Source organism: Anticarsia gemmatalis, chromosome 15, assembly GCF_050436995.1.
Source record: "Anticarsia gemmatalis isolate Benzon Research Colony breed Stoneville strain chromosome 15, ilAntGemm2 primary, whole genome shotgun sequence".
NCBI lineage: Eukaryota > Metazoa > Arthropoda > Insecta > Lepidoptera > Erebidae > Anticarsia > Anticarsia gemmatalis.
In genome coordinates, this window is record NC_134759.1 from 9503845 (window position 1) to 9526211 (window position 22367).

The 22367-nt window shown below is 35.8% G+C and overlaps 3 protein-coding genes across 4 annotated transcripts in view; 2 read left to right on the top strand and 1 right to left on the bottom strand.

Moving 5' to 3' along the window:
• Positions 1–202: 202 nt before the first annotated feature.
• Positions 203–5868, top strand: LOC142979085 (pre-mRNA-splicing factor RBM22). Its single transcript, XM_076123858.1, has 7 exons — positions 203–464; positions 545–598; positions 670–1163; positions 1254–1427; positions 2039–2181; positions 4537–4649; positions 4873–5868. The coding sequence occupies exons 1-7, from the start codon at positions 411–413 to the stop codon at positions 5068–5070; spliced, it is 1230 nt and encodes a 409-aa protein (XP_075979973.1). The 5' UTR covers positions 203–410; the 3' UTR covers positions 5071–5868.
• Positions 5869–5965: 97 nt separating this feature from the next.
• Positions 5966–12004, bottom strand: Scamp (secretory carrier membrane protein). Its single transcript, XM_076123859.1, has 8 exons — positions 11793–12004; positions 11618–11719; positions 11183–11320; positions 9203–9407; positions 8621–8879; positions 8332–8449; positions 8011–8175; positions 5966–7644 (listed from the first exon to the last, which is right to left on the bottom strand). Exons 1-7 carry the CDS (start codon positions 11847–11849, stop codon positions 8020–8022), a joined length of 1035 nt encoding a protein of 344 aa, XP_075979974.1. The 5' UTR covers positions 11850–12004; the 3' UTR covers positions 5966–7644; positions 8011–8019.
• A 468-nt stretch (positions 12005–12472) lies between these two features.
• The window catches only part of LOC142978938 (furin-like protease 2), a 196662-nt gene continuing 186767 nt past the window's right edge, over positions 12473–22367 (top strand). For both annotated transcript variants that reach the window (XM_076123581.1, XM_076123580.1), the window contains exon 1: positions 12473–12747. The gene's annotated coding sequence lies outside the window, so the exon portion shown is untranslated. The remainder of the gene's footprint in view (positions 12748–22367) is intronic.

Below are 22367 nucleotides of genomic sequence, written 5' to 3' on the forward strand. Positions count from 1 at the left end.
TTCACTGAAAATTGACAATTAATATCTTATTAAGTAGTTACATATGTACTTATTTCATCATAAAATTGTCTGAAAAAAGATGTAGGTATTGCAAAGAGAATTTGATTAATGACTAGACTTTAACTGTTTAGTCGATTAATAAATTCAGTATAAATTGAGATTAAAATATCATCCTTAAAAATTCTACAACTGGTCTGTACTCTGTAGTCTCTGAGTGTCATGGCGTTCGTTGCACTGTGTGTGTGACACTGTGACAGCTTATCCAATGACGCATATTTTCTCGTCTTGATTTTGAGTTGTAGTGCAATATTGCTTTGTAGTGCTTTATTGATTAATTGTTACATGTAGCATATTTTAAGCCGTTATTACAGAATATACCACAGTTGAAGTGCCTATTTCTGACCGTTGATATGGCTGTATCGAAGTCAACAAACACATACAATCGCCAGAATTGGGAAGATTCGGTAAGTTATATTTTAAAGTTTATGAAGGTGAAGTGTTTCTAAGTTGTAATGTTATAAACATCTGTATTTTTCTATTCCAGGACTTCCCAATTCTATGCCAAACATGTTTAGGAGATAACCCGTACATTCGCATGGTAAATATATCTTTCTACTGCTTTAAGTGAGCTGTAATTACGACTATTATTAATACTAAACTTTTTTCCAGACAAAAGAGAAGTATGGCAAAGAATGCAAAATATGTGCAAGACCGTTCACTGTATTTCGCTGGTGTCCTGGTGCACGGATGCGTTTCAAGAAGACGGAAATATGTCAGACATGTTCCAAACTGAAGAATGTTTGTCAAACTTGCCTGTTAGACCTTGAATATGGTTTACCAATTCAAGTTAGAGATGCTGCTCTAAAGATACAAGACGATCTACCTCGTAATGAAGTCAATAAGGAATATTATATACAGAATCTAGATAGTCAAATGTCTAAATTTGATTCAACTCAGCCTAGCAATTCTGCTTTGAAATCCAAGGGTGCTTCTGACCTGTTGTTGCGGTTAGCTAGAACTGCACCATATTACAAGAGGAATAGACCTCATGTGTGTTCATTTTGGGTGAAAGGCGAGTGTAGACGTGGTGAAGAATGTCCGTACCGCCATGAGAAACCAACTGACCCTGATGATCCTTTGGCTGATCAAAACATCAAAGACAGGTAATAATATTCATAATAATATTTAAAACATTAGTCAAAGCGCACATAATGCATAGATTGACATTCATGACAACAAAAACTTTTTTCCAGATACTATGGAGTTAATGATCCTGTGGCTGAGAAGTTGATGCGTCGCGCTGCCGCTATGCCAGCCTTGCCACCGCCAGAAGACAAATCTGTCACTACTTTGTACATAGGCAACCTACCTGACAATATTACTGAAGATGAACTTAGAGGCCACTTCTATCAATATGGTGAAATTAGGTATGCATAAGTTCAATTTTATTGGCATCAGATATCTTTGTTTTGATAGTTACTGTAGGAGTGATGATAATGTGTTTCGGAAAACTATTTCTTTAATAAAGTTATCAAAAGATGCAAGATGGCCCCTAAGGCACTTGTCCCACCGCCGACGAGAAAACGACAAACTATCGGCTATTTTCTCGTTCAAGAAACGTATAGTAGATATGTATTCCATGTAAACAAAAGAGACACATATACAAATAATAAAAATTCACGCTGACGGCGAGCACTCGCTTCACTAGTCTGTTGCTAAGCGAGCCGAACCATGAAAGATAACAATCGCTCAGCGATACCCGCGCGATTAGAACACACGTCGAGAGAGTAACCAGCTGTCATTTCTCTACGATGATGACAGTGATGCGAGTAATCGCTCGCCTCACTCGCACACTCGCTTGTAGCAGAGCTACACAACTATCGCAACTACGTACTCGCTCCCCGCGGCTCGCCAACTCGTTTCCAATTCTAGCTGTACTCGTTACTCGTTCATCGTTGGCGGTGGGACAAGTGCCTTAAAGACAATTTTATCAAATATGTTTGGAACTTTTTAAAAGAATAAGTTTTAATTTTTTTAGGTCTCTGACATTAGTTCCTAGAGCACAATGTGCCTTTGTTCAGTACACGACTAGGAGCGCTGCCGAACACGCCGCCGAGAAGACATTCAATAGACTGGTAATAGGAGGAAAAAGGCTCACTATTAAGTGGGGCAAATCACAAGGTAAGTTAGCAAATACTTCAGAATTTATTGTGCCCTTCACATTTTTGTCCATCTTTCTGTCACACGCATGTTTTGTATTTCTATTATTTATAACAAGAGGACTGAGCTGAATTCGTCTGGGTATAATATTTTAACGCTTTAAACCAGCATTTCACTACATTACCCAACTTTGACCCCTTACTAAAAGATAATACTCTAAAATCTCTTTCACTAAGTTCGACTCCCGATTGCTTCCCATTTGACTTTCATCAATTTGCTGCTTGTGACGTTAAGAAAAGCATCCTATCTACTACCTCGAATGCAATAGGTACCGATTGCGTCAGCCGTAATATGATCCTTCCTATCCTTGATGAGATACTCCCTGTCATCTGTCATATCCTTAATTTCTCCATCTCCAGGGGCATCTTCCCATCAGCTTGGAAAGACGCCCAAATCACACCTCTACCTAAAAAATGTAACCCTTCATCCTTCTCTGAATACCGGCCCATTTCTATCCTACCTTTCCTGTCTAAAGTTCTTGAACGCCTCGTTCATGATCAGCTTAGTTCCTTTCTTTCCGAAAACCAACTCCTTAACCCGCTCCAGTCTGGTTTCCGTCCCGGCCACAGTACCACCACAACCCTGGTTCATATTACGGAAGACATTAGGTCAGCAATGGAAGGTGGTCATCTAACAGTGCTTGCATTGCTAGACTTTAGCAACGCTTTTAACACTGTTGACTTTGATGTACTTCTCGGGATACTATGCTCTCTTAACGTATCTCCAACAGCGGTTGACTGGTTTCGTAGTTACCTGTTTGGGCGCCGGCAACGTATCAGCATCGATAACACGATCTCCGCATGGTGCCCGTCATATGCTGGCGTTCCGCAGGGCGGCGTTTTATCCCCTCTTCTCTTCGCAGTTTTTATCAACTCAATTTCTAACTTCTTGACTTCCTCCTACCACCTCTACGCAGATGATCTACAGATTTACTCCCACGCTCCTCTAGATAGGTTGACGGAAGCTGTTCAAACTATAAACACCGACATGATGCGAATTTGTGACTGGAGCAAGTCGTACGGGTTAAAGGTCAACCCGGATAAGACCCAGGTAATTGTTGTTGGCAGTTCGAGAATGATCTCGAGAATCGACTGGTCACTGATACCCCCCGTGTCTTGTGACGGTATTGATATCCCATACAGTGACAAAGTTAAGAATTTGGGTATCTTCATTGATAAGAAGATGTCGTGGGTTCCTCAAATCCAACACGTCAGTCGCAAAATATTCGCTTCGGCGGGGTCTTTGCGCAGACTGCGTAATTTTCTTCCCATCACGACTAAAGTTGCGTTAGTACAATCCCTTCTTTTTCCCGTTCTTGATTATGCTGATGTCAGCTATCTTGATCTCACCGAGGACCAATTGAATAAACTTGAGCGACTTCAAAACTTCTTTATTAGATTCATATTTGGTTTACGCAAGTATGATCATATTTCTGAATACAGACACAAGCTCAAGTGGTTACCCCTACGTTCACGCCGGAATGCTCACATTCTCTCTCTTTTGTACCATATATTGTTTAATCCCTTAGCGCCCCCATACCTTAAAGAACGTTTCGATTTCTTGCATGACACGCATTCAAGACTCCTGCGATCATCAGAAAATTTAAGATTGAAGATGCCAGTGCATTCCACAAAGTTTGTTGATAGATCATTTTCTGTTGAAGCTGTACGATTGTGGAATGCACTACCAGTGTCAATACGACGTGCTCAATCCTTACCCATTTTTAAAAAACAAGTTAAGGAACACTACCTTTCGCTACAAAATTAATTATTTATTTTATGTATTTATTAAGTATGTATTTTAAATATATTATTTGTGTATCATTTATATATATGTATTTATTTGTTTATTATTTTATATTACTCTTTTATATACGTATATGTCAATATTTATATATTCACTATCTACACTCAATTGTACTGCCCTCCTTCATTCAACTGCTTTTATATCTCTCCATCCAATGGTTGCCTGGAAGAGATTGCCACTGTGCGATAAGGCCGCCAATTGTACTTTTATTTTAAGTTTATTTTAAGTTTGTTCGTATTTCCTTTATGTACAATAAAGAGTTTTCATTTCATTTCATTCATTTCATTTCATTTCATTTTATCCAGTTTATTCCGTTCCCGCGGGAATTTTGGTCCAAGCTATAGGCGTACATATATTTCGGTCGTATTTATTTATTTATATTTATTTATTTATAAAGATAGATCAGCTGTTCTTCTATTTACATTTAAAATCATGACCTTTATTTGTCAGCTATTGAATTTATATTTGACAACTATATCCTTATAACCTTTGTGTACCTACTTGATTCAGGTCGTCAAGGTGCTAATGAGAAAAATGAGACAGCACCTGCATTGGAGCCAGTTCCTGGGCTCCCAGGGACGTTGCCGCCGCCACCCGCTTATCTGCATCCATTCCCGCCTCAGGTATGTTGTAGATATGTTTAATTTCAATAACCCACATTAAACTAGTACTTGTAGCTCGTGTTTATTATAGTGCATATATTTATTTATTAAAATTCTAGTTATGTATGTAACATAATTATAATATGTCTATGAAGTAAAGCCTATTCCCAACCAAACTCGAAACTTGTCAAAAGTAATCTAGCTTTATCTACTCTGTTTCTCTAACAAATAATGATTGTTACAGATGCCTCCACCTCCCAATCGTCCTAACGACTTCTTTAATCTCCATCACTATGGCGGCCCCGGCTGGGCGCCGTGGGGCGGCGGAGTGGGTCCAGTGGGCCCCGTGCCTCCGCCTCCAGCGCCGCTGGCACTGCACTACCCGAGCCAGGACCCCGCGCGGCTCGGAGCGCACGCACATGCCAATGCTCCACAAACATAGTACCGTTCTTACGGAATAAGTAAGGGATCGTCTACATTCAGCGTGTGTAGAGACAAATACGAAAGTGTTCCTTGTGAGACATTAGAATGAGGCATCCTCATCTCGCCTCATAATTACCTCATCTCATCGAAGTAATTTTAGCGCAATACAGGTAGATTATGATTACAAATTATTGTAATAAATTCTATTTTTGCGGGTTGAACGCTGTACATATTATTGAAGTGTATAAACAATTGCATGACGTGTTCTAATTAAAATAAGGGTCGCAGAAAATTGAGCGCGGCAGCAGGTTATTTTAAAATCATTTGTATTAAATACCTGGGTTATTTTCCTTTTTTCTGAACAGTTAAGTCAATATGTATCCATTACTATCCTATTGGTCTGCTGGGTATGGGTCTTCTCAAATAGTGAGAGAGTTTGAGAGTTTGTGATATTGAATTACTTCAAGAACTGTTGAAGTCTCAGACACGCATAGTTAAGTCACGATGCTTTCCTTCACCTATTGAACAAATTCTAATAATTTCTAGTACACATTTAGTTTCGAAAAATCATTAGGTGGTGTTGCTTTTGGTTCGTCGCTTGACCGCTTGTGTCGAAGGCGAATTCCATCCACTGAAGCATCACATCATTCTTGTTAATTGTACTGTTTTGGGAACCTGCTGCTAACGGTGTGTTTAGATTGTCTAGCCTTGTAAGTAAACAATTGAAGTTAAGGTGAATTGTGACAACATCTACTATGGTTAACTTGTATTTTTGTTAAAATAATAATTAATATGAGCATAACATTGTTTTATTTTAAATATATTTATTTTAAACTTATCTATGGAAATCAGAATGCACGTTGTAACTGTTAAGAGATAAAAAAAAATATAGGTAGTTGAAATGAAAGACAACATTCTGAAACTATATTTATTATTAATTATAAGTTCATAACATGACTTAATCGTTACAAAACAGTTTAAACATTTAGATAAATCTACACGCCTTCGCTTACCATTTATCTGGGGTAAGGACGGTCTGGTAAATAATTTACATTATGCTAGGCCCAGATTGATTATATAATATAGGTACGTATGTTCGCGCCTGACATCGGCGCGTCACGTAACACAAGTTTAGATACAATTTTGTAAGCGGTCTAGTTTAGTCAGTGTCCAAAGCTGCTTAGTCCATTGACTAGTTAATAAATATGCTTAAATGTTTACCAACTTACACTATTTTATTTATACAACGATAAATACTAAAATTGAAGTCTTGTGCATCTAATAAGTAGTCTCAACGCAGGGCAAAAGGGAGTCACACACATGGAAATTCTAATGATTAAGTTAATGGTCCAAATACCATATCATTATTAGCGACATTACACGATTTAATTATGTTTATAAATTTTAAAAGATACTCAAATTCAATATCAATATACAGTTAATATTCAAATTTAATGATTAAAAGATATTTACACTTATTTTGGAATGTCTACACAAGAGAAACAAGTAAATAGTAGCTTTAACAAACAAACAGAACATTGCAAACAATAAGAATGATCACCCGACGTCGAGCTTTATGCATGAGTGTACTTGAAACGTTTTCTACATCATCATACATAATAAATATAATTATAAGAATAGAAAAACAAAATAGAAGGATAATATTGAGTGAAATAATATTCAACGAATCATCTTTCTTTTGCAGTAATACAACAATAATAAACCCTGGTAAAACATTTTTTATATGAAGACTCCACAATTTTAGTAGGTATGTAGATCTTAAAGCATTTGTAAGCTCATGTCGATTTAAAATAATCGTTACAGCTAGCAATAAACTAAATCGTGGCGTATTATAATAATCTTAATTTTATAAATATCGTCATAATTATAATTATAGTATTAAAATACCGAAATGCTGTTTGGTAAGTACAGTGCTACAAAGAATAGAGGAAATTGATTATACTCTTCAAAGTTATTAAATGACAAAAAGGAGCAATCATAAAAAAGTTAGGGATAACAGTTAATTGTATTAATTGATTTTTATTTAATATATCTCTATTATATGTTGCACTATACACTTTCTAAAATAAGACGCTAAAATTTACATAAATAAATTCCAATAAATGTTTACTTGCATTTCGTACACAGCCATATGACTTTTGGCCGATAAACTGTACTATCTTCATCATCAAAACAAATAACGATACATGAAAATCACGGAGCGTCCATAAGTGATCCGAATAACATAAGAAATAATGAATGAATGATCAAGCATATGAAACAATCACATTTTAAATACTTTCTACGTTAAGTAATTGATAATGCGAGTAATCGTTAGATAAGTAACAAGAACAGTGTCTATTCCTCAAGCTATCATAAAATTTGATCACACTCGAGGTAGAATACATGTACGATATAAACGCGACGAATATATTAACAATAATTCGCGATGAAACGTTCGTCTCCGAGAAAAATATGTAAACATAGTATTTTAATATCAGAAAAAAGCACTAATGACATCTTGATTGATGAATCTATTGCGTAATCTCCCGATGTTTATAATCAGTGAGCCATTTAGTCAGTACTCTTACACCTGTCAATGGAAAAATAACACATTACAGTGCATTGAAGAAACATCACACATAAATAAGTAAATGATAAATGGATTTGTGATAAGCTTTTAATGGTTTGGGAATTACCCAAAAGTTTTTGAGTCGTAAAATCTGCTAAGGACATAACATGTTACTGAAATGTCGCGCGTAACAAACCTACCTGATACTTCAGCGTTAGTATAATAAAATAATGATTCTCTATTATAACATCAAGGTCACTTCCAATATCATCTTTAGAAAGGTACTACTAGTTTTTGTATCAAATAGTTACTGAACTATATGGATCAGTCACGGTAAAATACCAAGCGGTAAGAGTGTCGGTATGGTAGGTAGTGTGTGTAACGTACCGTGGTGCGTTAGTAGCGGTTGGCGTTGGCGATCTGCGCGTTGACGGCGGCGGCGGCGGCGCTGGAGGCGGCGGTCTGCACGTGCTGGTTGCGCAGGATCTCCGTCGTGAACTCCGCCTGCGCCTTGGCCAGCGACGCGCCCGTCGACCGGTAGATGCGGTGCACCTGACACACATTTACATATTCATTATCATATATTATAAGCAGCCTTGTGTGGCAGTCATGCATAAAATTATATTTAATTCAACTTTAACAAAGATCTTAACATTTTCAGTGAAGCGTTATGTTCTTATGATAGCTATTACTGTCTGAACTACCCACCTTAGCCATTAACATGACGTCAGCGACGACGCAGGTGATAAACCCGATAGTGACCATCAGAGTAATGATGCCCACCGCGACATTCGCCTTGAACGCCGTGATGCTGGTGATCAGTCCGCTGAAAACATCAATATATCAATTATTGAAGTGAGTTGAAGACAGTAGGCAAGCTTTGACACTATCTCTCATTGTTGTCATAAAAAGATAAAGAAATATGAAACTACACCAAACTACACAAAAATTTATTAGCACTTAGACTATACTTTACTTGAAATGTAACTTTACTCACCAAGAGCCTCCACCGCTGAATCCGATGGACTGCACAACAGTGATGATCATTTGGAACAGGAATATGAAGAAGAACACCATAAAGTTGAAGGAGGAGTCGCTCCTGAACGCCTTGTAAATAGGCCGGTACCAGCAGATGAAGCTGAACGGCGTCAGTAAGATGAAGTACAGGATCGACAGGCCGAATATCGTGAACCCTTCGCCAGAGAACATTAGAGACATCGCCCCGATTATGTTGAGGGTCAGCACGAGAGCGTGGACTAAAAAGTGAAAATAAATCATGTGTAAATTTATGTTTCAAAAATTTAAAAAAGAAGTTCAGTCAACTTCAGTTTTTGTCCTCTCATTACCTCACATGTTGTTCAAGGAAAGGTTTGATTTAAATTCTACATGCTTTGTAAATGTTACTCTACTAATTAAAATATTGCCGCCCACCAATTAGTTCTACAAACTTTACCTATATTCTACTTATAAGTAAACAACAATTATCACAACACAGAATAAAGCGGTCATAGGCAATTAACATTTACTTTATAAACAGTATGTTAATAGGAATTTATATAATAATAATAATGTTACTCACACATCCACAAGTGGTAGAGGTGACGAACGATTCTCTGGAACTCGAGCGGGATATCAACATTGATGTCTTGATAGAAGCAAGGTTGTATGGGGCAGAAAGCGGGCAAAGGCGGCCAGTTGTTCCGCCGGCCGGCTGACCCGGCACGGAGTTCCGCCTCTCTTCGCGCCAACTCCTCCGCTTTACGCTCTAACTCTTCTTGTCTCCTCTGTAGTTCATTTACATCCATTTTAAAATCATATAATACACGATGGTACACACTGGTCTGAGTTTACAATCTACTGCGGATGGCACTGATCACACCTACACATGCAATTTGAAGTTAGTGAGATAGAGTGGGTGTATCATTCGCTTACACTCATTGGAGTTAACTAGTTAGTTGCTCATCATGTTTAAAATAGATATGTGTTGTGTATTTACAGACTACAGTAGTGTAAGCAATGTATTTTTTGTGTGACAAGTATAATCTGTGAGTGAGATAACACTTGAGGGCCATATTTGTTTAATTAAAAAAAAAACTACATTAACCATAAGTCTACATTAAATGATTATTAAAGGCAAGAGGTACAACTATGTTATTTCAAAAATAAGATTGATTATGTGTCATGTTTGTATGAGCCAAAGATTAGTGATAATGATGTAGAGATCCATGAAAATGCTAAATGTTAACTGATAAGATATAGTAACATAAAAATGTAATTAAAAACATATTTCACTGATTTCTGTGTGATGTATTTTTTAACAAATCTGATATCTGATTTTTTAATGAATATGAACTATTGGTACGAATTAGCTCAAATTAGCTCATAGAAACAATAGGTACAACACATTATTACTACAATTGGTTCTTATTATGAGTTATTAAATGGAGGAAAAATGTTTTATAGATTATCCTCATTTATAGGCTAGCTCTTAAAAATCAACATTAATTTAATTTTATCATTTATGTCTATATGACATGTATTAACAAATAAAATAAACTCTAAACTGTCAATGTGATATTTTAATACAATTAACAAAGCAATAAAAGTAAAGAATAAATAATATGTCACAAACTAAGACATGTTGATAAAAAGCACTATCTATGCTACTGATAAGTATGACTCATAATAATACAATATAATGTTAAAACAGGTGTTTACCTTTAGCTCCTTTTGTGCGGTTCGAAAAAAGCAAAGTGCATATTAGTTTACATGCAATATATTGTACAACATTGTAAAGTTGGTGTTCAAAGACATTAGGGGAAATTAATACTTAAAAAAATATTCATACATACAAAATGTTAAATATATTTTAACAGTACAAAGTAAATATGTTGCAGATATGACTCTGAACAACTACCTATAGGACAAACTTTGAACTCTGGCTAAGAAACCGTAAAAGATTTTGCTTCCATTGTAACAAGAGATTAGATCGGTCAACAAGCTAGACATCAAATTCTTGTAACTGTTGTTGAGTATTAGTAATCAATTTAAGCGCATAAGAATTTATGATCTTAAACCAACATATCTAATTACTCTGTCTGTGACCTGTTTAAGTGCAATGACTTAACACCAATATGATTATTTTATTATCTAGTGGGCATTGCTGAAAAACCTTATCATTGTTTATTGAAATAAAAAGTTTTGAGTAATTCATACCTAAGTAGGTATTGACATCAAAGTAGTATTTATTAACTTTCTTTATATTGAAACTGATAAGATAATTGTGTACTTTCAAAACAAATTAACGCAGCTTTATCAAATGCATCATACAGTTTTATTTATTTAATGTTAACAGGATATTGTTGGAACTATGGAATAACAATAAGGATAGATTAGAGGAAGTACTAACAATATTTAAGAAAAACAACAATGTAATATTATTTGTGTTCTGGTTGCTACCAAAAACAAATAAAATATCCATTACACTAATTCATAATGTAATTTTGAATAATTATCTCCCTATCAGAACATATTAATAAGTAACTGCTGTGTGTGTTACCTGAAAATCAGCAGTGGTAAAGTTTTGTGGTGGTTGGGACTGCTGCTGCTGTGGCTGAGCAGGCCGGGTGTACTGGCCGCTCACCGGTGGGGACACTGCTTGCATGATTGCGGGCTGAGTTGGCTGTTGAGGTTGCGGCTGCACAAATGTTTGACATGTCAATTTTTTATATCTTTTCAATGATTGAAATTTATGCTGTGCTTATAGAAATGTTCTATCAAATTTAGAATAGTAAGGTAATAGACTTCTCAAAGAGATCAGCATTGGTATGAGAGATATAGATTGCTTAATGTGAAAAGCATGGTGACACTATAGATATAATAAAATTCATCAGAACTTTCTAGTCGTTACGCTACGAAGATATATCAAAGATACCGTTGTTCGACATATCGACATTTAGAATTCTACTAGTAATGACTAATATGAACATTTTACCGCAGTTTGATTAGCATTTTGTTGCCCATCGAAGGGATTGTAGTCATCGAGGCCGCGGGTAGCATTATTTGTACTTCTAGCAACCTGCTGCACCGCGGGGTCCTGAAAATTGTTATTATAATATCATCAAAGGTACAAAAACATTATAATTTCATATCACTGAAGGGCTACATACTGCGAACGGGTTGTCTATGGTAGGATCACTAAACGGATTATCTTCGAATTTAGACATATTTCTTAAGTTATTCACGCCACTTTATGATTTGTTATGCACTGTAAACACAAAGGAAAGTTTTTCTCGGTTCTAAATATATATTTTTAGCACAAAAATAGAGATAACAATCAACTGAAATGACAGATTGATGATGACGACGAAAATGACAGCTGTTGAATTAGTGTTGCAATTTCATTATTATTTTATGACACAGTTTTGTTAGGTAGGTAGGTACTTCATTTGTGATTCGGTATTTATTTCAGTTTAAATAATAATAAGAGCTTAAATTTTAATTTATTTGCTTTTCTTTGATCTGTGATATGATGTTCTGTCTTTTACAACAGGTCCCCGTTCATAAAACTTTTTTATTTGCATCTAAACATTCAATGTATTTTCGTCTGATCTTCTCTGGGAGTAGAATAAGGCTGCAAAATCTGATTTATTTAATATCAATTAGTCTTAATCAGACAAGCACAAACACGGCATAGTTCAATTTACATAAATTAGGTAGTAGGGATATGAAAGCAAAGGCTTCTAACCTAACCTTGTTCAGTAGGTATTAAAAATATTTTTCTTGGAATGTTGGTAACTTCGCATTTGATTTTGAAGGCGAAAGTGCTTTTGAAGTTGGCAACTGCATGGCAAGTGTCAGTTTCTTGGATGATTCTGTCAAAGTAGGTAGCTGTTTACGTTTTGTATCGTTATTTTGCGATCGTTTTGCACAACTTTTGTTATATCTTATTGTTTTTATGATAACACTTTATCCCTGCGTCTTATGGTGAAATATTTAAGTGGTATTCTTTTATGTTTCTATGAACAATGTCAGATGTCAAGAGGTGAATAGTCTGTGTTTTGTGTTGTAACGTGTGAGTGACAGTTTTTATATTGTTTGGGATTTGGAGCGATAAACATATCGGTGAGTATTTCCTCTTTTATTCACCCATTGAAAATTTGTAGAGACAATTTTCAGATGTTACGTGGTATGCGATATACGAGCTCGGGGCTCGGCTTTCAATGATTGTACCGCGTTCAGGTGTAGTTTCCAGCCTTGCGTAATGTTGCAGTAGGTGTAATTGAGTGGTTGCTAGTACATTTGGGCGTGATATTGGTTTGGCTTGTGTAGATGCGCGTGCGCCAGCTGGTAGCGGCGAGCAGGCGCGCGCGCACCCGACACACGCAGCGAAAGTTGTTTGCTCTTGATATCAAGGAAGTAACGCCAGAGTAACAGAATACCGGTCTGGTATACCATGTTTAATACACGGATTAAATATTCGTACAATATTTTTTTTTTATTTATACCGTAGTTAGATGTAACAATTACTTTTTTTTTTATATTAAAGCAATTCCTGTATCATAAGTAATTCTCAGCCTCTGTGATATAATTCTAATAAGATTTAGAGACATTTTGTGTAAGTTAGTCAATACATATCAATAGACATTGATAACAATGTCAGAGGCTAATGTAACAACCCTATCATTGTTTCACTTGACCCTGGGTTACTTAGAATATTAATTATATGAAAATATTAGCCAGTTCAATGCCACCTAACGGTTAAAATACTTGCTTAAATTACAGAAGACTAGTAAAATTAAATGATTTTTTTAAAATATCACTGTTTGTAAGTATTATATTAAAATGAACTATCTTCCTAAAAAATAGAAACAAAGTTGCACATACAGGAAATAGGAAATACCTACCCACTTTAGTTATTTGAATAGAGAGAATTGTGATTGAATTAGGAAACAAAGTATTTGCTTATTTATTTGTTTGTATTGATTAGCCAATAAATAAGTGAATTGTACAAGGATTACTGTATTTCTCTTTCAATAATCTGCTAAAGCAGGTGGATATTCAGATGTATGATTATTGCGCATACAATTCCTATCTAGGTAAATAGCAATGAATTCTGTGCATATCTTAGTGTTTACTCAAGTGACTTTAAAAAAGTTGCACAGACTTATCGGAGCCATTATCATTCTTAATACTTGTTATTGTAAGAGAATAGTAGATAAAGATTACTGAGAAAAAACAATTTCATTCATCTCAAACAGATGCTGTGAACTTTATACCAGTAAAACAATATATTCAATGTCTATCATACATTGAGCTACTGTGAAACACTTCACACAGTAATCAAAACATGAAGCTATGTGTCTAAAAACAAATCATTGTGTCTAGTCATATCTTAACTAATCAACATACTATTCTGATCCTTATAACATGATCTATAAGACACATAATGGTAACAATGAATTTGGAAATACCTATACATTGTGTGTTGGATTCATTAGATCCAAGTTCCTGGTTGGTCTTCCTTCTCATATAGGTATTATGATTGTAGTTGTTATTGATAATTAGGTATCAACTGATTAATTTGACATGAGTCACAATATATGGTAAGCTATCTTTAATATGAGCTTAGCTTCCCAGGTACCTAGATACACATCTAAGAAAATAATTTAAACGAAGAAAGGAGAGAACCTAATTTGTCTGATTCAAATTTATTGCCTAAGGTATTGAGTAACTGTTGAAAATGTGTAAATAGCCTAGGGAGTATTTAGATATTTAGGTATAGATTTAGGTATTCCAATGTCCAAAATATGTCATCTCCTCTGAATATTGGTCCTGCCTATTACTATCGCGTTTGTTCCGAATTTCCTCTTACCCATAGGCAAATTTTCGTTTTGTCATACTATCCTTGTTGTTTCCAGAACTATGCACATAAACAGCGTTGTCGAGTGGGTTTCACAAACGACCATGTCACATTTTATTATAGGATGAAAGTCGAAAGGATATTGCGCTTTTTTTTTGTCGAAAACAAAAAGGCGGACTAACATTTTTGCTCTAGTGAAGCGTGCCGAAGCTCTGGCATTTTAAAGCTATGATCGGCACGACTCGTCGGACTTCTGACCTGACCTTTAGCTATGTTCGACCGCTTTAAAATTCTCCTCGTAGAACACATTTTGCGGCCAGATAAGGAGGAGGATAGGTCTGCTTCCAAACATGAAATGCTCAAATTTCGGTGTTTTTTCCCAGGCATTGTTACGATGACATTCTTCGGTCGCGCGTAGATTTACATAAAAGAAAACCCATATTACTCGTTTTTTACTTTCGTTTAAGTAAGACCATACGATTATATTTTCGTAACGTAAAGGTTAAGGTATCTTCCAAATTGTTAGCGAGCAATCGCGATGTACTGGCTGGCATTCAAGTGCGGATGTTCTGCGTGACCAACCATTTGTGATGTTTGGTTCTTTTCATGTTATTGTATATGTTATGACACGACATGTTATTGACATCATGATATTGCGTTAACATTGATCGATCTAGTCGATATTTTACCCGCTTTAGAAGAATGAGCGATTGTCTAATTGGATTGCTTTAGATATGCGCAGCTCCTGGTCAATTAGGGATACAGAAGCGTACCATCTCGATATTCATTGTGCTTCATTGAGGCGGAATAGTAAGTGTATATGTTACTGTAAAAGCCCGAACTGTGGCAAATCCTAAGATTTTCCGGTAAAACCTAAGATTTACCAACTCTCAATGGTAAAAGTCCGAACAAGCCGGAGTTTAAAAACTATGTTACGGTATATAAAAAAATCCTCCTTCATAACTATGTTTATAACTATTTCACGGTATAATTATATACTGTGACATTGTTATAAAGAAGGAGTTTTGGGCACAGCGACATGGGTAGGTTCGCTTCGCTCGCTCCCACCTTAGCCTTCGTGGTTATTTTTTTTAACCACCCAGAAGGAGGAGCCCCGCGAAGCGGGGCTCCGGCGACATCTCGACATCATCAAGTGAATAAATAAATAAATAAATAAATATAAATATTATTGGACAACTCACACACGGTCATTTGATTCCAAACTAAGCAGAGCTTGTACTATGGTAACCAAATAACTGATAAACATACTTATATACTTCTAAATATATACTTATATAGATAAATTGACAACCAGGCTCAGAACAAATACTCGTAAAGTATATAGGTAAAAGTTCGAAATAAAAGAATTGTTCGGACTTTTACCATTGCGAGTTGGTAAATCTTAGGTTATACAGGAAAATCTTAGGATTTACCACCATTCGGGCTTTTACAGTAACATATATAATTTTACCTACCTAGTTTTTTTTAGATTGCATCTTAAATACTTGTAGTCAAGTCGTCAGTTATAGTAAGATTCAGATTTATCTTTGGATCCTCCCACTCGTAGCAGACAGTCACAATTTGGAAGAGGTCAGTTTTACGGTCGGCCGAGGCGTAATCAATCGGCGCGAAAATGCGTTATGTGGGCCGCGTTACGTAAAAGAACCTCGAACTTTCCGGGCGGGTGCACTTGTATAGCTCAACTTTGACGATAAACGGGCCGCGCCGGCGTCATGGTGACGGTGCCGACGTCCAATCTGCTTGTGAGAACAATATCTCCTCACCCTGGCTGTATTAAAAAGTACTACGACCGTATTAGTAGGTACTTACTGTCTTTTATGCTGAGAGAATGGTCTCTGAGAGGTATTGTTAGACGGCAGTGTTACGTTACGACTGGAAACTGAAAGCCTTTGTTCTAATAGTTCTTGATTTTCTAAGAGCTTGCCGGTTTAAAGGATTATTAAGTTTTTTATTTCTGAGAAAACGCGGATTTTCTCGCGTTTATCTATAGTTAAGATAGAGGTCTGGGTCCTGTGATATAGGTATTATGTATTTAATTTTATATTACCTGGGTACCTAATAGAAAACAAGCGTATTTTCTACAATCTTAAGCCTATGCATTTTTAAGTACCAAAATTTTTATAAAGTTGTGTATCCTTTCCTAACAACTTTCCAGTACGCGATATTATAACTACGTTGATTATAAATAAATGAATAACAAAATCACCTAAGTATAACATGTTCCATTACAATCTAATAAAATGATTCTTTAAGGCGGATATGAAAATACCTAGTAAACTTTTAAGCAGGTAGTGAATGGTTAACCTTGTATTGTCAGCGGGTTACTTAGAATATAATAAGTACCTATCCACTTCGGCCTTTACTATTGACATTTAAATCATTTTTTGTTAAGTCAATACTTGGTTTTATGTTGCTTTATTTTGTTTTAATAAAACCTAAAAAATAATAGTATCCGTTTCTTTAGGTCTCCATAAAACATAACTTTTCGACTAATAGTGCAGTACCAAACCTTTTTTTTTTTTTTGCTGTTAGAATACCAATACCATTCGAATACCTTTTTAATTATGTACCTTTTGCCTAACCACTTAGGTATGTAATACTAATTTGCCAGTTTCAAATTAGTTTTACCGGTTTGAGTTACAAGTTAAAAATATAATCTTGTTTAAGGTATTTCAATAAGATTAAAACCTTTTACACTAAATATTTGTTACTAAAAAAAGAAGCTGATACAGTCATTTATGAACATCGTCAGGTTATATTACTACACTAAAAGCAATACATAATAATAATATAATCACAAAGTATCTATCCATATTTTACGGAACACGTGACGCGGGTATCGAACTCAGGATTATACGAAACCGGCCACACAATCCCTTTATGACCTTGAACTGTATTCATATCTGGTTGATAGCCTCTCAGAAACCAATGACCACAATAATGAAATGGCATTTTTTCTGCACTAGTTATTTCTTCGATGAATGGATTATCAATTTATCACATTTAAATCGCGTCTTAAACGATTACTTAATGCGCCACGGCTGCCCAAAGAACTTGTTATTATCAGAATGGAACCTTGACATTGAATGATATTCCCTTCCGCAAAATCTACTCGGCTCTTCAACGGATAATAAATTCTGTGCTGAAGTAAGTATTACGTGGTAATGGTGATAAATTGTCAGCTGTCATATTTTGGTTTTATTGTCTCGGTAGACGTCTGCCGGCCGCAGCTATAATCGCTGCCCGTTTACGTTTTCCTCACCGATTTATGAGGTTTTCTGATGACATAACTTCGTTGCAAATTGCCCAATAAAAGTTATTTGTGTGTCCGCCATTTTTGCACTATTCTCTACTTTTAATGTAATCACCTGCTTTATTATTCCCAGATCCGTGACCAAGACTACTTATTCCTGTTCCCTTCGTTATTATATTCTTCAATGTTTTGTAATCTCTCAAGACATAAATAACGTTTATTACTCAATTACTTATAAAACCCGTGTCGTCCATTGTATACTCGGAAGCAATGTATTATAGCTGTCTGTTTATTTTCAGCTTGTCGACGATGTACATAGCAATTATCTCACGGAACTGACTAATCTACGCTAAACTATGCTAAAGCCGCAATTTGGACGCTTGTCACGGAGGTCGTTGCATGCTAAACGCGACCTTCCTGTGATCTCACAATAATATTAAATAATGTGCCTTATCTTCTCACATTTTGAGTGTCAGACTTCCTCAAGTCAACGACTTGAAACATCCATTGTATCGAACTTTTTAAGTTGATTGTATCACTACATAGTATAAAACAAAGTCGCCCATTTTGTCTGTAGTCCCTTCGTATGCATAAAACTTTAAAACTACGCAACGGATTTTGATGCGGTTTTCACTAATAGAAAGAGTATTTTCTCCGACAGGTTTTTATATATAATTGAAATACATTGAAACTATATTAGCTGAGTTATAGCGATTTATGTCCAAGAAGTCAGAAAAAAAATCTAATTGAAGATTGCATTTGTGCGTGCGCCGCTTATACCGTTGGATACAAGTAAGAACTATGTATAGCAAAAACATTGGTCTTTATTAGTTCTACAAAAAAGTCCGCGATGACATATATCCAGCTTTTTTATTTAAGTCACAAAAACTACTTTTCTGTATTAAAAAAACATTTAATTCGTTGGGTGATGTTTAACTGGTGATATAACCAATAATACATATATCCTTATCAAAATAAGTAAGTTCATCATCACGAGCATTTAATTTAGATTATTTTTGCAGTTTACAGTGTGTTATTTAGACATATAGTTTAGGAGATATCACGATATTAGTGTTGCGACACGGTACGGGCCGGCCGCGGCGGCGGGGGCAGCGTCCCTATTTGTAGATAGTCTTTAATTTTAAATATATGGGAAACCTTTCTCATCGTTAAAATGAAAATGTATGTATACCTTATATTATATTTCAAAAAATGTAGACAAAGTTAATCTTCTAAAAATAAATGTAAATAAAAAATAAGTAAAAGTAATAAAATGTAGAATGTAAATAATTTAAAAAGTAAACAAGAAAATAATAGTTAGATGTATATAACAAAAGTAGGTAAGTACATAAAAAAAACAAAAAATATAAAAAAACGGTACATAAAAAATAAATAATATTAAAAAGTAGGTACTACGACTTTGATCTATACATATAAGACAAAAAAAAATCTGTACATTACTTAAATATTTTTTCCAAAAACTGATAGGGGGGGCGATCAAAGAAGAGTCACAGAAACCAAAAAACATTTTAATATTTTAAACGCGGTTAAGGGAAAGAGAAGTTATTGTGAATTGAAAATTAGTATCCAATATGTGTTGGTGCGTTGACTGTATTTGTCGAAGTAGCGGGATACACGCAAACGAAGTTGCGCGGGTCAGCTAGTTCATTATAAATTCTGTTTTGAGAATGAACTATTATTTTAATAACCAGACTAGAACATTGTACGGAGTTACGGACGAATTAACTTGTAAACTCGAGATCTTCTCATGAATACAATGAAAAGACTGCGGAGAAAGAAACTTAACCAAAGTTATTTGTAAATAAATACTTGTCTTACAAAGGATCGCAGTTTAATGCAGACTTGCTCAGCTCGTCTATTATATAAGATGAGATCTTCACTGTCTCTGTTATGTTTTTGTTTCACGAAACGTTTACGTCTGATTGTAGATTCGCTTTTAGGAATGATGATCTTTCAACTTTGTTGGAGGACAGAGGCATAAATGCTGCAAGGCTAAGTCACGCGAACAAATACTTAGGGTTTGGGACGTTTGGAACTACCTAGATAGGTGCCTACTTTTATTTGCTTTATAAATGAGATTTTCCCGCTTATATTAAATTTGAAATTGGTGGTCTATGCCGTCCTTCATTGCAGTAGTACTTCTAAGAAGCCGTTGTTCGCCAGTCTTTGTACGTTCGCAATGAGGAGTATTTAAGTGTAATCTAATTTGAATGTCTGCTTTGATTCAACTAACCTTAGTTGCCATGAAAACGTTCTTAATGCTAATGAATACACAACTCTGTGCTCGTGGCTTACCGCTCTGGGAGTCAGATTAATTAAGTCTTTATTCAGCTTGTTTGTAATGATAGTTGGCTTTTATTCAAATGTGCCTTGCGTTCGGGACATCTAAACTGAATGTGTGACGTTACCAACAGACGTTTTGAGCGTATAACATTTCTGTATCATCACTTATAAGGTTGTCCAAATCCGAGTGAGTTTCGAGCGCAGATGGAAAAATTGTCTAAAGCACTTAACACAATTATTTATGGTGATGACTTAATTTCCTAAAATTAATGAAATGATCATGAAATAAATGAAATGACCTATGTATTCCAAAATGAATAATAAATAATAAGATCATGACGGTCCTCTATTTTTACTGGAAGCATTTATTTTATTCTCACTACAAGGATATAGGTATACTCGTGTAGGTATATAGCACTTGTCCTCACCAGTAGGCACAGTTGGTAGGGCCGACTAGTATCTGTGCTTGTTACTCAATGACGCATAATCTGCTGGGTGGGTTTTGGTCTTGTTTGACACCTACCTAGATATATAAGTTTCACTAGTCCATGTGGATAGAGTCGCACTAAAATATTGAAGTAACTAACGTAATTACTTAAGTAGAAGAATATTAAATAACATTACCTACCTTGGTGGGGTAAGTTATTTAATTAGATATTCTGTGACACACATTTCAAGTAGTTTCAACTAGGCATTACAGTTGGTAGAGATAAGTTCGAAGTTGTCTTTAGTCAGGAATTCGCATCAGATATAGTTGTCTAAGAGTCTAAGTTACAATTACTTAACTAGGTCGTAACTGTATCCGTCAAGTATAGTGGAACAGCGTAAACGGATCACGAGTAACCTAAGCAACTTGCCTAGTTAACAACTTGCAATCACGAACCCGAGGACGCCACGCGATCTACCCAGACGACATTTACACAATTTCGCTTTAATATTAGATTACGTTTTATTACGTGCGATTGTATAACCGCTAGAATATATATGTAGAATTACTGATGCCACCATTAATACATAGAGCACGTTAAATCGTTTTCACTCTCGGTTGTCAAATAGAAAGTTGGACATTAGAAATGGGCTGTATCGTTTTGTCTATTCTCACTGTACATAATTGTGTGTATAATCAGACAAGAGATTATGGGTCATTTCTGTCCATTTGTAATGATATCTTCGCCTAGTAGGTAATTAATCACAAAACAGTACGTGTCAAATGAAACTAGGGTAAACTAATAAATAAGTCCGATGATTGGATGCTTTTGAAATGTCTCGTTAATAGTGTGTGCGTAGTAATACTCTAGGGCGCGTGATCGTATCTTAACCATTATCAGGTTTACGCTGAGCCCGATAGGCCTCATTTCGTTTGCCACTAATTGGCTCATAAACACTTATCTGGGACATTCCGTCCCGTCCTCATTGCTGCTCGGAGCCAAATAGCGAACAACTCGGAGTTATTGGCCTATAATCGCAATCAGTTTATATAGATATCCATTGGAACTTATTTGCGGACGTGTGAGATATGAAATTGCACCCGAGATAGGTCCGGTTATGTCGTGATCCAGCCGCATGTATTGTTATTATTTTCAACGAAATATCGCAGAGATACCAGCTAGAATGACCCCAGAAACTAGAACGCAGTGTAGAAACATATCATAAATTCAACAATATAAGGTTTCCCCGCAGCTAGTTGCCTTTTCGAGTGAACTTCCTTTCAGCTCCGGGAATATGTTCGCTTTGTTTTGTTGTGTTTGCGAGTTAGGAACGGCAAATTGTCGGATTACACAACTCCTAAGTTGCTAGGTCAACATTAATGTGGAACCTTCTTGGATTCCGGCTTCACTCGCGGTTTTTGTGTTTCGATGCGTAATTTGCCTATTGGCATAACATGAGCAAAAGACAACATTTGTTACTTACCGTCTGTTGTTCCAATATAGCTTTGTTGTTTCGCGAATTAAAAGTTTCCAACGTTTGTTTCGTAAACAAAGCTTAATTTCCCAAATTGCCTATTAGGGGAACCTTTCGAGGCGCGAGCCCAACTTGTTTGCAGAACCTGTTTTTCTTTTTTAAATAATAATAACATTTCAGATGGTTGTCGTAAATTCGGTGATTTATGTTTGTTTCCTTTACTAGCGTACCATCCGTTCGCTCGGACTTCCTTTCGGCGGCGCCGTGTAAATAAGCTCCCGGCATTTTGTTTGCCAGTTTAACGGTTGTAAATTGTATGAGAAAAACAGTAGCAAGCGACCGACGTACCGCAAATCGGACGACGGGCTGCAAGCGGCGACTCGACAACTTAACTTCTTACAT

Excerpts from the sequence above, each read along its gene's own strand:
- LOC142979085 (XM_076123858.1), top strand. The coding sequence starts at position 411 with ATGGCTGTATCGAAGTCAACAAACACATACAATCGCCAGAATTGGGAA. Across the intron at positions 465-544 it reads GCCAGAATTGGGAAGATTCG|GACTTCCCAATTCTATGCCA; the intron begins GTAAGTTATATT and ends TTTCTATTCCAG. Across the intron at positions 4,650-4,872 it reads TGCATCCATTCCCGCCTCAG|ATGCCTCCACCTCCCAATCG; the intron begins GTATGTTGTAGA and ends TGATTGTTACAG.
- Scamp (XM_076123859.1), bottom strand. The coding sequence starts at position 11,849 with ATGTCTAAATTCGAAGATAATCCGTTTAGTGATCCTACCATAGACAAC. Across the intron at positions 11,321-11,617 it reads AAAATGCTAATCAAACTGCG|CCGCAACCTCAACAGCCAAC; the intron begins GTAAAATGTTCA and ends ACATTTGTGCAG. Across the intron at positions 8,880-9,202 it reads CCTCTACCACTTGTGGATGT|TCCACGCTCTCGTGCTGACC; the intron begins GTGAGTAACATT and ends TTCACTTTTTAG.